Here is a 12,750-nt window from a genome sequence, read left to right on the forward strand (position 1 = left end):
AATACTGAGTAATGATTTCCAGAAAACGGATTCCCTTGTTTTTAAGTGAAGGTTTAACTGCGCACAACACTATAATTCTTCTGTATTGAGAACCTGGTAATATTTTAAATATCTTACCCCATCTCTCTCAAACAAAAATTAAATGCATCTTCTAGTGAGCCTATTCTAGAAACTGCTGGGGTAACATCACCTATCAATTGCCAGTTTGCATGAAAAACTGGTTGGTTTTTCTGGGCTAGTGAAATCTAATTGCTAACTGTTTACACAAATAACACATAGAGCTAAGGAAACAGAAGCAAAATCTGGCATTTTTCCAATGACTAGCCTGAACAGCCTCTTATCCAAAAGCATTAAGAAAGTAAACTTTAAAATAATTTGAGAGAAAGGTCTATTTTCATGACAGATGGCAATGAGGGTTCTTCAATGCCAATTTAATCACTTTTCCTCAATTCTCAAATTCTTATGTTGCAGCTCCAAGTGTTTGTGCAGGCAGCACTGTCTCTGCTGAACCATAATTGGGCAAAGAGGATGACTAATAGGTGCTGTGGTTGCACCAATGTTAAAGAGTCATTTTGGGGCAATTCTACCTAAGTTAGGCAAGTAATATTGTTCAGGAGACACTCAATCTCTTGACATCGAAAAAGTTCTGTTCTTATGAGTGCCATTTTTATGTTGCCAATACACAGGCTGCCTCAACTGGAAGCATAACTCACATAATCATTTCCTGGTCCAATAATCTTAACAAAAAGACCCCATCGATTGAGAACTAATTGGCAGAGTAACAGTCTGAATTTTAAAGCACACACTTTTGGTAATTTATTACCATTCCATTCTTTTCTCTTACAAGTAAGTGAAGAAGCTGATGTCCAAAGAATAGCTCACTAATGAAGGGTGAGGACTAGAAGAGCTTATGGGTCCCGACTCCCAGGCCAGCACTCCAAATCCATCTCAATGCAGATCTTTTTCAGGGAATATTTTGGAAACTATTCAGTCTCATGAAGCTATTTTACATATGACTGGTACATACTTTTTTTCAAACTACATTTTTAATGTTAGGCTTGAAAACTTTAGTGCAACAAGCAACTATATCTACAGACAAATCAGTCATAAAAAGTCTAGTCTCTGGGGCTTTTAAACAAGAGAATAGAAAACTCAAGGATCACAGTGCTTTTGCCTTTTGGAAATTAATATGTACACTTTATAGGCTATTGATATTTCTGGCAAATTATCTCAGGCATAAGGCTGATGTGAAAATGGCCATCACATGCATCCTCTTATTAATAAGCTTCAACTGCATAGAAATCAACAGTGTGGGAAATATACAGTCATTTTAAAGCAGATAAATGTTGTCAACCTCACCTAAAAATGTAACTTGTCACTAGTGTTCAATGCAGCACGTACACAGCATCCTAGGCTCTAATGACAATGTCTTAAATACTTATTCACCTACATCCTCAGTAGATAATTAACAATTTATTTGCAGAGCTCTGTCTCCTCCAAGGAGAAACACCGAGTACATTCTTCAGATTACCTCTATTGTACTACTGTTTATTAACACAGTTGGGTGAATGATTTACATAACACTTAAAAATAAGGGATGTGCCCAACAGGATATCAGACACAAGGTGAAAATTTGTAGGTAAGGAAGACTGGCAATCACTAACTTGAAAACTGGTTGGATTTGGGGGAAGAGACACCGTCTTCCCCAGGACAATCCCATGCCTTAAGTGCTCCTTTTCCTGTGTGCCTACTGCCGGTCTGTCCTCACTGGAAGTACCCACCCTACAGGCTAGTGAGGAGGCTGGCTGCAGGCTCCTGGCTAGCTCTCTCATCCATCTGTATTCTCAGGGTGAGCAGAGGGCAAGGCACATCTTCAAGGTTCAAAAAATATGCACTGAATAAGCAAAAATGGTATGTAGGGAAGCTCAATTCAAAGGATGTGACCCACTCCAAAGAAAAGGAATAGACAAAAATATTAATCATGTTTTCCTTTTAATAAGGGTTTTTAATCAAAAGTGTAGCTTTGAAAATCTCTAGCTTGTTGTGAAAACCAGAAAAGCCAGGGAGCCGCCTCACTTTGAACACCACCACTTAAAGCTGTGGGTCACCTGTTTGTTTTCAAACTCCACATTACCAAACAGTGGAAATCAAATGCACCACTTTAAAATTAGAGCCAACATTAAAAATTAGAAGGATGATGCAGTGCCCTACTTTGATTTGAGGAGAAAGGACAAGTTCTTAATACAGTAAAATAAAACACAAAATGTAAACAAATCTTTAGAAATCACTAAGTATATGTGTATATATATATTTATATAATTAGGATTATCATCAATATTTAAAATTATTAAAAATAAGGTTGCCACCTTACCTTTCTTTCGGTACTAGGGTGTTACATTTTTTAAGGGAAAAACTAAAACTAAAAAGATTTTGCCCAGATACTCCAAAGTTTCTTAAGCAATCCCATTTTCCGCTGCGCAACTTTCCCACCTTGATGCTGAATTCCCAGAGTCTTGCCATCGCCTCTTGTTGGCAGGAGACAGCGCAAGCTTTAATTCTGGTCGTCAAAATGACAGGCCAACAAAAGCACAGCTGATAGAAGAACTGAATTCTTCCCCAGAAGAAAATATATTTGCCCACAATGGGTCTGCTAAATCTTCCAAAGGCACCTCTTCCCCCTTTGGTGGTGGTGATGATGTTGAACTTGTATTTTTGCCTAGAAGCAAGATGGCAATCTTAATTGAAAAGGGAAGTTAGATTTTTTAAATAACTTAAAAAAAATCATTTTTATATAAAGCAGCAAAAACATATCTTCCTCTCTGCGGAAAGAAAAATGTTAACAAGGAAACACAGCGATGTAAATGGACTGTTCATAAACTTTTGCTAAACTGAATTTCCCAACAGATAGGGCTTCATCTCAGAGCTACTCTTTAACTTCATCAGTGCTGTCTGAAGACGATTCTTTGGCATCTCCGATTGCTCTTTTACTTTCTTCCTGCTTTAAATTTTCTTTTTCTGACCTGGTCCCATTGGGGATAGAGCGTTCACCATTTACGAGCCCATTTTCTGTGGCCTTCGCCTGGAGTGCTAAGGCCTCCTGCACACCTGCCTCCTCCTCCAGGTTCCTCAGGACAAGGGGAAGCCTCGAGTCCGCCACACCACTCTCCAACAGCCCAAGGTTACTCTCCTCGTATTTGGGAAGTGGGGCCTTTTCCTCCATCTGTTTGCGGAAGTACTCCCGGTTGACAGCCGCACTCTTGACAGCTTTTTCCAAAATCTCTTTTTCACCTAAGCGCAATTTGATGGCCATGGTTGCACGAACAGAAAGGTCATGGTTTCTTAAGAAGGACTTATCTTCCTGGAAAAAAAAAAAACCAAAATTAATTATAACAATTCTAAATCAGCAAAACTGTAGTGACAGGAGGGAGATGGGCTGTAACCTGGAGTCAGAGGTCAGAGCACAAGGGAGCTTTTGGGGGTGTTGGACAGACTCTAAATCTCAGCAGGAAGTGGCAACATAACTCTACACTTATATCAAACTCTGTAAACTTAAAAAGGCAGGATTTTACTGTATGTAAATGACACCTCAGTATGACTGTTATAAAACAAAAACAAAATAAAAAGCCTAAATTGAATGGTGCTCTAACATCTGATTTCCTTCACTTCTTTTAAAAATCATTCTCTGTTTTGTTCACTGATGTCGCTGCAGGGCTCAGCCATCTGAATGGTTTGAATGAATGAATGAGTGAATGAGAAGGAAGTGTTTGAGGCTAGTGGTTCAATGGTAAACTCTGAAAGCACAAATTAAAACTTAGATTTGCAGCATCACATGAATTGGAAATTAGATTAGAGTGATGAAACAATTTTTTTAAATTTATCTTCCAATCAATAGTACCTCAATGATTGCTTTACTAAGTATAAACATTCTAAACAGAAAAAGTATTAACATGTTGAATGAAAAATATCAAATATACAATTATTTGGCTGAAGAGTTACAGTTACTCACATTCAAGACATAACCTCTTGTTTAACATCTTTAAAAACAGGACAAAGCTTAAATCCTTACTTATTCTGTCTAATTACCTCAGTAGTTGTTTTATATGTTTTTAAAAGAAGTGATGCTCTGTCTTCAAGAAATGTCCAAAGTCTGATTTCATTCTCCCAGCTAACCGGAAACTCAGAGTTACCCAAAGTGAAGATTCTATCGATAGCATTTTCTCCTAGCAAATGTTCTTTCAATTCCTCTACAAGAAATATAAATAGCAATCTGTTAGGAGGAAAAACAGTACTACGACTCACTGTAACAGGCAGCTCACGCTAGAAAATATCTTTTCCAATAATGCCATTTTCCTGCAGTTAAAATGACCAGGGTGTTTTCGGGCCTCTCCAAAGCAGAGTTACAACTAAGTTTCAGGGAAGGAACAAGAGGATGTCGTCTATATTTGGAATCCAGATCAAGCCTTGGCAAAACACTCCATCTTTCATTGTTTTTATGAGGGACAATAAGAGCTTTGGACAGTATCACAAGATTATTCTAAAGATCATCTGCACTGCACATCCCTGATTTTGACAATACCCTTCTCGTTTGTCATGAGTACAATTACACCAACTGGGTCAAAAGGACATTTAGGTGAATGATGAACATGGGCAAAATGAACGGTCTCAACAATTGAAGGATCCTTCTAAATTTAAGTCTGATTGGTACTTATTCTAGTGCTTGACCTGAGAAAGCTATTCATCTCATCTTAGAACAAAGTAAGCCATAAACTGAAGGAAACAAGAAAATCACCTATAAAAAATCTTAGTCAATGGACAATTTGGCTATATGTCTCACTTGTCAGGAATTTAAATAGGAATTACAAATAAACACAAGTGAACATCTCAATTACCTCAAATATATCTAAGAAGAGGAAAGAATTCAGCAACTGCTCCAAGCATTTTCTCTCTTGGCACATTATCTCCAAAAGACCAAACTGATCCTATTCATTCTCAAGAAACAGGCCCATGCTTCTTATGTAATTATGAGACAGTATCTCTTTCAGAGCAAAATGCCCCACAGCTGTCACTATTTACAATTCAAATTGAAGAACTTCTGCTGCCAGCAAACCAAAGTTTTATTAGTATTAGTTAGAGTAATTCAAAGAATACATCAATTGTCTTGACATGACAAACTGTCTTTCTAAGTCTAAAGAGAAATTAAAAGCATCAACGAACCTAAAATGAGTCAAGTATTTAAAAAGGAAAATACAAGTTACTCTAAATGTTCAAGAAAGAAATTCATTAAGTAGTATTTGTTAGCTAAAGATTGGGATAAAATTCAGGATTTTCAAAATTTTTTGATCCTTTAGTTTATACTCTTCGTATGAAAAAATGAAGATTAAAAAAAAAACTCCACTTCCTTAGAGTGATACAATCTTCTTTTCAGCAGCCCCAAGACTTCAGGTTACTATTATTTTGGTTTTCTTCCTCAAATCCAATCCTCCGCCCAAGTTTTACTCCTCAGTGTTAGAAAGCTGATGAGGAAGAAGCCAGAGTTGTCTTTCTCTTCTACTTTTTCACAGTAAACTAGACTCACTTCATATTCCTGGAGAAAGAAAACCTACAAAAAGGGGAATACGGCAGTGTAGGAACGGGGGCTGTCAGAAACACTGACGAAGGGACTGGAATGCTCCTGGGGTATAGGCTCTGGAGTCTAAGCTTGGCAAAAGGGCTCACCCTCTTCCAACTCGACTTTCCACATCAGTACAGTGGGTACAGCTATCTCTCTTGGCTGGTGAGATCTGAAATTAACCATGGAGCATTGGAGCATCATGCCTGGACATAGTGGGTACTCCAAAATTACAGAGATTACCACCACTATCATCTTTCTTAATTGTAAATTCCTTGAGAGTACAAACTGTGACATTCAACTCTGTATGCCTATATTATATGCAAGAAAAGCCCACCATTAGCCTTAACCTTGTGTTCATTAAACTGAATGGATAAACAACTACCAAAGTACAAAACTCACCAAAAAATTTACACTTATGTAAATGCACAGTAATACATGTCTGCTTGTAAGGAACAATTATCATATCACAGGTTGCCTGGGTTCTGTAGTTGGTGTTTAAATTGCCTCTGTTTTTGGAGACCAAGTTTCTGCTGCCTCCATCACAAAGTCAAGCCCTGGCACTGTGAGGACAGTTGAGCACAGCATACCTCCCCCTCTCCAAAGGCCATGATTTACTGCTATGACCATAACTGCCCTTTCCCTAATGCTCCAGCAGCTCCTTTCCAGAAGAACTCTTGTCTATCCAATCATCAATCATTCTATTCTCTTATTCCTACCCAGTGTGTTTAAGGTAGTTTACAACAATGATGACTTCAACACACACACACACACACAATTAAAAATGAAATCTCAGGACCAGGGAATTTGGAGAAGTACATTTTAGGATGATACGTGAAAATACAACCACAATGGATCAAATCTCATTAACTTCAAAAGACTTACTTTAAACAAATAATAAAAGAGAATATGCTCAATACATATATTTATTTTCTATTTTTGTGCCTGAAATAAGGGGCTACAGACAGGAACTTCATTTGTTCCATATGGGTTCTGACTGGAATGTTTCTTTACTCTAACAGGATGCCTGGTGTGAAATATTTGTTAACAATATCAGATTCAGAATATAGAGTTGGTTAACAAATGAAGTCATATGGTTGGTCCATGTATACCATCACTGATTACAAGACTTCAATTATCAATTGATAATTAACTATGCTAGGTAACTGAAAAGTATCTGTACACTGTGAGTGTGTTTAGGCTTTGCCAGTCTTAGGCAATAGGCACATCAAAAACTCATATCTACAAATACGGAATTTCAATATACTTAGATAACCAAGATATTTTAAGTTTTCTTTCAGTGCAGCAACGAATTATTTAGATACTAAAAATGAATAGGGCAGGTCATGGTGGCTCAGCAGGCAGAATCCTCACCAGCCATGCTGGAGACCTGGATTTGATTCCCGTTGCCTGCCTATGCAAAAACAAAAACAAAAACAAAAAACAGCTAGGAAAAATGAATAATGACAACACATTGAAGGATTTAATAAAATATTTTCAGAGTAAAAGAGATCAATTTCTTTCTTCTCCAATGATGCCATCTCTCCTCCTCCTCCTTTAAATAGTTTTATTATTCATCTGAATTCTTAGGCTTTATACTTCCATGAATAAAATTTTAAAATAAAGCAACATTCCTTCCCCCACTCCCCCCCGCCACCAAACCCCAGAAAAGACTTACCTTCAGTCATGCAGAAGACCCGGAGAAAAGCCAGGAGTTGGGCAGAGATGGGTGGCTCCGTAAAATGCAATGCAAAGACACTGGAACTGACAAAAAACAGGAAGCAAGATCAGTCACCCTGGTGGAGTTATCTACTTGTTCCAAAATGAAATCCCTTACATCTACACTATGTATGGCCATTCTCAAGGAGAGCTGAGCCAGAATGAGTCATTCTAACTATGAAAGCCCAATTTTTGAAGGCATGGGCTGATGCACTGGGAGGGTTATGCCCTGGAAAGGACCATCTCTGCCAGTTTTTCTAGGCTCTAAAAGCTTTAATCTCAGGTTGCATACAACATATTAAGAGAATTAAACATACCCAGGGTTCTTAAAAAATATTAACGACAATTTACATTGAGTTCACATTTTAACCATTAATCAAATATTGACAAGCTCATGAAAAAAAAGGTCTGGGTAATCCATTTTCATTAAGAATGGCTCTTCCATTCCCTGGGGAACTAATAAATCACAATTTTTATCTTCTTGATCATTTTGCATTTTGAATGTAAGAATATCTTAAATTATTTAAGCAGAAATTCTTGAAATCACTGAGGATCATGACTTCAATACAGAAACTAATGGTGGCAAAGAAGTAAATGAAATAAATTGATCCTGGTCATTAACTTTTTCAAGGCAAAAGACATTAATGATACTAAAGTAGTTAACTTAGGACGATTTCAGGCCAGACCCCTAAGAACTTACTTGGAATGCCCAAAATGACCCAACTAGGTTTATCTGAAAATATCTGCAAACCTCCATGCATTTCAATGGCTTAAATCTGTGGTGTAACTGGGATAAAGGGATCAAGATAAACTACTATGGAGAAATTTTATTAACAGACCAATTAAACTCTATGGAATTGGAGCTATTTCCAGTACCACAGGAAAGAGATGACCGTTTTTTTCCTACATACGTTGGGATGCCAGCGCGAGCCAAGACCTCAGCTTTCATGGCGTACAGCCTGTCGCTTTTACTCACTCCAAGCTTTATTTTCACTCTGTCGTGCGAATTATTGTCAAAGAAAAAACCACTGTGGATCACAAACTCTGCATTCGACCGAGTGCCATAAAAAATGTAAATCTAAGATGCAGCAAAGAAAAAACAAAGAAACAAAACAAACTTAATATTCATTCTTAATACAGAGCAGTGCAAAGTATTAGAACTCTTACATTTAATGCTATTTACACTAATGAAACCAAACAGTTCTAGTCAGCATACATCTATTTTATATATTATGTGTACCTAAGATGAAGTGTGAGCAAGGAGTATACTTTTCCCAGCTTTTGAAATAGCCTGAGATGGGCTGAGGAAGCCCCAGACTGGTAGATCGGTACACAAAGGAACCACTGGACCCCTCTTATAACCCTCTTCTCCTGCCAACGGACAGCAAAGTCTATTACTTTAAGGCTTCACTTAAAAATTCACCATGTTTTCCCTGTTCTTTTAATTCAGGAGAGTTTATTTTGGAACAAGAGTTTAAAGCAATAGCTGCCAGAAATTCATTTCTGTGCAATTCTGTACCTGGTGGGTGGGTGGGGGGGTGGCGAGGGAAGAGGGGGGATGAACTTTCCTTCAGAAAAATAGCAGACCAGTACTTCATTAGATTGGTATTTTTCATTTCACTTCCATCAGAATGTCAATGGCTGACATCAGTTGGTTTTTTTTCTAATATCTACTTGTTTTATTATATAGATGCATATTTTTAAACTCAAAGAAAAGCTTAACCCAGCATCCGCCCCAATTAAAATTTAGATTAAAATGTTTATACAAGACAGACTTCATTCGGCTCCTGATTATCTTATGTTTTGCCACTCGATCAGACTGCCTCTTTATAAAGAAGGTTCTAATCAACAGAAAACAAAATGAAAACCATGTAGTTTATGCAAATGAGAAATTAGTTTTGGTGTTATAACACAGGTTTAATTTTTAGTTGCCAGTTTTACAAATATTGGTCAGTTGTGCAAATAACTGCTTTTAAATCGTTTGTCATTGTGGACCCAAAGATCCAATTCAAAGAACAATATGTCTATTCCAGCTTTAGATCTCAAGACGTGTTCCAGAAAACAAATAACCCTAAATATAAATCCCAACACAATACCATCTTGAAACCACCAACATAGTATTAAATTCAGTGCCCACTGGCTGTCCCAGATTCTGTCAGACATGGCATGAAACCTACCTGCTCCCCAGCCCTAAAGTCCTGCAGAGCCACACATTCACAGCGGTCGTCCTCCAGGTTGTAGCCAGTGGTGACCTGGTCAGGGGAGCATAAAACAGTAAGCCAAAGACATCTGCACTCCCCTTAATCATCAGGTTCTCCTTTAAGAGGCAAATAGAGGATAAAAGGTATCCAGAGGCACTTCAAAGGGTACATTCTGAATGTTTCAGAAAACTGAGCAAAGAACAACTATTGATACTATTTACACGAGAACTTCTTATGGAAAATTAAGTAAAGGAAGTACTCATAGAGATTATCATTTGCTGGGCTCAACCAGAGTAGTTTATTACAAAGTTGTTTATTACAAAGTAACTGCCTTTTGCAACATGGCCTCTCACAGGTGCCTCCAACAGGCAAAGCCTCCTTTCAGTTCACTGGTAATCTTGAGGAAACAAGATCTTTCCAAAACTCTACTTTACTTGTAAACATTATCTATATCTAATGTGTGCCCATTAAGAAACCAAAGTGGGTTTTCCATTGGATAAAGAATCCAGGAAAAAGAAAAGATCTGTTTTTGAATGATGCACATATTTCTTCTGAAACTAGAGAAATTAAAACTTTCAGGTAAGTAAAGGAAAAACAAAAATAACTTAGTTACATCTTCTTCCCTTTCTTTTTGCTGAGATGTAATGTTAGAATTTCTAAGCCTATTAAAAATAAACACAGAAAATCTCCCAAATATATTTATGTCTCCCCACCCCAAACCTATTTTTCCTACTATCTCTCCTATTTTTGTGAGAGCCAGGTAACATCGTGACCTTGTCACATAAATTACAAAGAAACTCCGTCGTACCTCAACTGGTCAGCATTTCTATCTTCTAAATATCATTTGGATTATTTCTATTCTCCTCATTCTCACTGCTTTAGCTAAAGTCCTGATTTTTCTTGCCTAGTTTATTATTTGCAAAAACCTGACTGGGCACAGATTCCAATACCATCCTTCCTATAATCCTAATTTTATAATAATATGGCCTCCTGTTTATAATCTTCCAATGGCTCTACTCTGCCTTCAGAATAAAATTCAAATGCCTGAGCCAGGCCAACGTCCAAGGAGGCCTAGGCCTCCCAGCATCCCACCTGCCTGCCACACTGAGCCACTGTGGGGGCTCCTCCTGCCTGGGACTGCCTTCCACTCCTGTTGTACTCTGCATCCCTGGTGCTGACACCTGACGTCTTTGCGAATATTTACTTGATGCATGAACCTCCAAGGGAAAGAAAAATGTCCCCTTTTTTATTAGAACCTCCTTTTAAAGGTTTCCCCTTAAAGCAGCCTCCACTAGCCTCAGATTATCTGTAAAGGCTCATTAATTACTTCTCAACTTACTCATTTTATAATGGAGAATCAAAGATCCAAGACAGCTACAAGAACTACTTGCTAATAAAGCTATCAACAGTCTGGATCCAAAAGGAGGTTACTTTAAAGTCTAGTGAATGGCATTTGGGGATGGAAGGATGTGTAACTCTGATCTTTAGACTCCAAATCCCCAGACCAATGGTTTGTTAACAACTGAAGGTCTTTCACACAGCTGATCTGCAGAAAAGAAACAGAATTTCATTTATTTATTTATTCTCAGTCATAGGACCTACCAAACCCAACCCTCAGTATACAGAGGAATTGGACTGGCAAGTGCAGGAAGCAAGTCAGGAACTCTGGCACCTCTCCACTGGCAGAGCAATTTTAACATCAGCAACATGGAAATTCCTGCCAACACATGATTCGCTTTTCTGACCCCAAAACATCACCTTGATGATAATAAAGCGTGGACTAAGGAATCACCCTCTCTCATGAATTCCCAGCACAGCAAGTTCTCATGACACTGTTCTAAAGAGTCCTGACAGGGGCACAAACAGGGAGGGATGGAATATAGCTCAATATGTGATGGAGAAATAATTATGGATTTTAAAATATATTTCATAGATACCTCCTACTCTCAGTAACTTCAGAAAACTTCAAGGCTTAAGAAATGGCTTAATACGGCCATAGTAACCCTCATACAGATACACTAGTCCTTCACCTTCCTTCTTTTGCCCTTTCTTGGCAAGGGTCAGTTTTGAGGTTGTATGTATAATTTCTCTGTGTGGGGCACTGCCAAATACCTTCCTCTAGGGTTGTATTAAAAAATACATCTGAACTCAAAGAATTGCAGGCTGAAGCACTGGCCCTAGCTTCTGTCTTGCTTGAGTCCAGATTTCTAAAGGACTCGCAAGGAGAGAAGCAGGAAACAGACCTTAGGCCTGGACCTGGAATAGTCATCCGTTAAAGTCAACAAAGTCAACTGCAGAGACCCTCCTGTTCCCAGCGGAATGAGACACTGTGGCTGAGAAGGACTCTATGAAGGAGTCTCTGGAAATTACATAATCCAGAATCTATAGGCACTAACTAGGCCCAATTCAAAAGCTCAGATGGGAATGGTAGAAAGACCAAGAGCTGGACCAGGTTACAGCCTCCGGACGTTCTCACTGGATGGATATAGTGCTCGGCCACTGTGCCTCCTTCCTCATCCTTCCAACTCCCTGTGATAGGTTCCTGCCCTCCACCCCACCTACCATCATTTATTATGTGCTCATTCCATGCCAGGCACTAAGCTAGACTAAGCATGACAATCTTCAGGCCCTACCCAAAAGGACAGCCAGCAGGAAGATAGGCAGAGCAACAATAACCAAAATAAAAGCGCTACAAACAGTCCCCACAGAACCCCAAGTCTGCCTGGGGTGAAAGCACAGTGAGAAGTTGGTGGCAATTTTGGAGTAGAGCACAAGGAGGCAGGTGCCAGTGCACAAAGGCAGTGTGAAGCCACCTATAGCTTGTCCTCGGCTCCGGGTTTCCAGGGAGGCCATGGGTTTGCAGTTATTACCTTAATCTCACTGGTGTTTAGTTGTGTAAGCAAGATAGCTTTCTCACATGTATTTCTCCAAACAGACTGCAAACTAAGAGGCAGGGACCATGTCTGCATTCTAGTTCAATTTGCATATTAAAAGTAAAACAGGAGAAAGTGTGTGATATATACACACGTCCTAAGACGTGAGATCTTTTTAATTTTCTTCTTGTACTTTTGTGTGTTTTCCAAATTTTCTTCATTAAGTAGGTTATATGATATATACTTATTGAAGTATATATCACATTATATATGGGGAAAAATAAGGGATATATGCTCATCAAATAAAATTTGGAAAATAAGAAACAAAAGAAGGAAGGAAAAGAGAATT

At 38.4% G+C, this 12,750-nt stretch overlaps 1 protein-coding gene across 4 annotated transcripts in view; it reads right to left on the bottom strand.

Moving 5' to 3' along the window:
• Window positions 1-1,973: 1,973 nt before the first annotated feature.
• The window catches only part of SETD3 (SET domain containing 3, actin N3(tau)-histidine methyltransferase), a 79,626-nt gene continuing 68,849 nt past the window's right edge, over window positions 1,974-12,750 (bottom strand). For all 4 annotated transcript variants that reach the window (XM_077123502.1, XM_077123504.1, XM_077123501.1 and 1 more), the window contains 5 exons: window positions 9,505-9,579; window positions 8,239-8,405; window positions 7,287-7,372; window positions 4,084-4,244; window positions 1,974-3,358 (listed from right to left, as the gene is read on the bottom strand). In XM_077123502.1, the coding sequence (XP_076979617.1) occupies window positions 2,924-3,358; window positions 4,084-4,244; window positions 7,287-7,372; window positions 8,239-8,405; window positions 9,505-9,579 (924 nt within the window). In that variant the 3' untranslated portion in view covers window positions 1,974-2,923. The remainder of the gene's footprint in view (window positions 3,359-4,083; window positions 4,245-7,286; window positions 7,373-8,238; window positions 8,406-9,504; window positions 9,580-12,750) is intronic.

The sequence above is a fragment of the Tamandua tetradactyla genome, chromosome 12, assembly GCF_023851605.1.
Source record: "Tamandua tetradactyla isolate mTamTet1 chromosome 12, mTamTet1.pri, whole genome shotgun sequence".
NCBI lineage: Eukaryota > Metazoa > Chordata > Mammalia > Pilosa > Myrmecophagidae > Tamandua > Tamandua tetradactyla.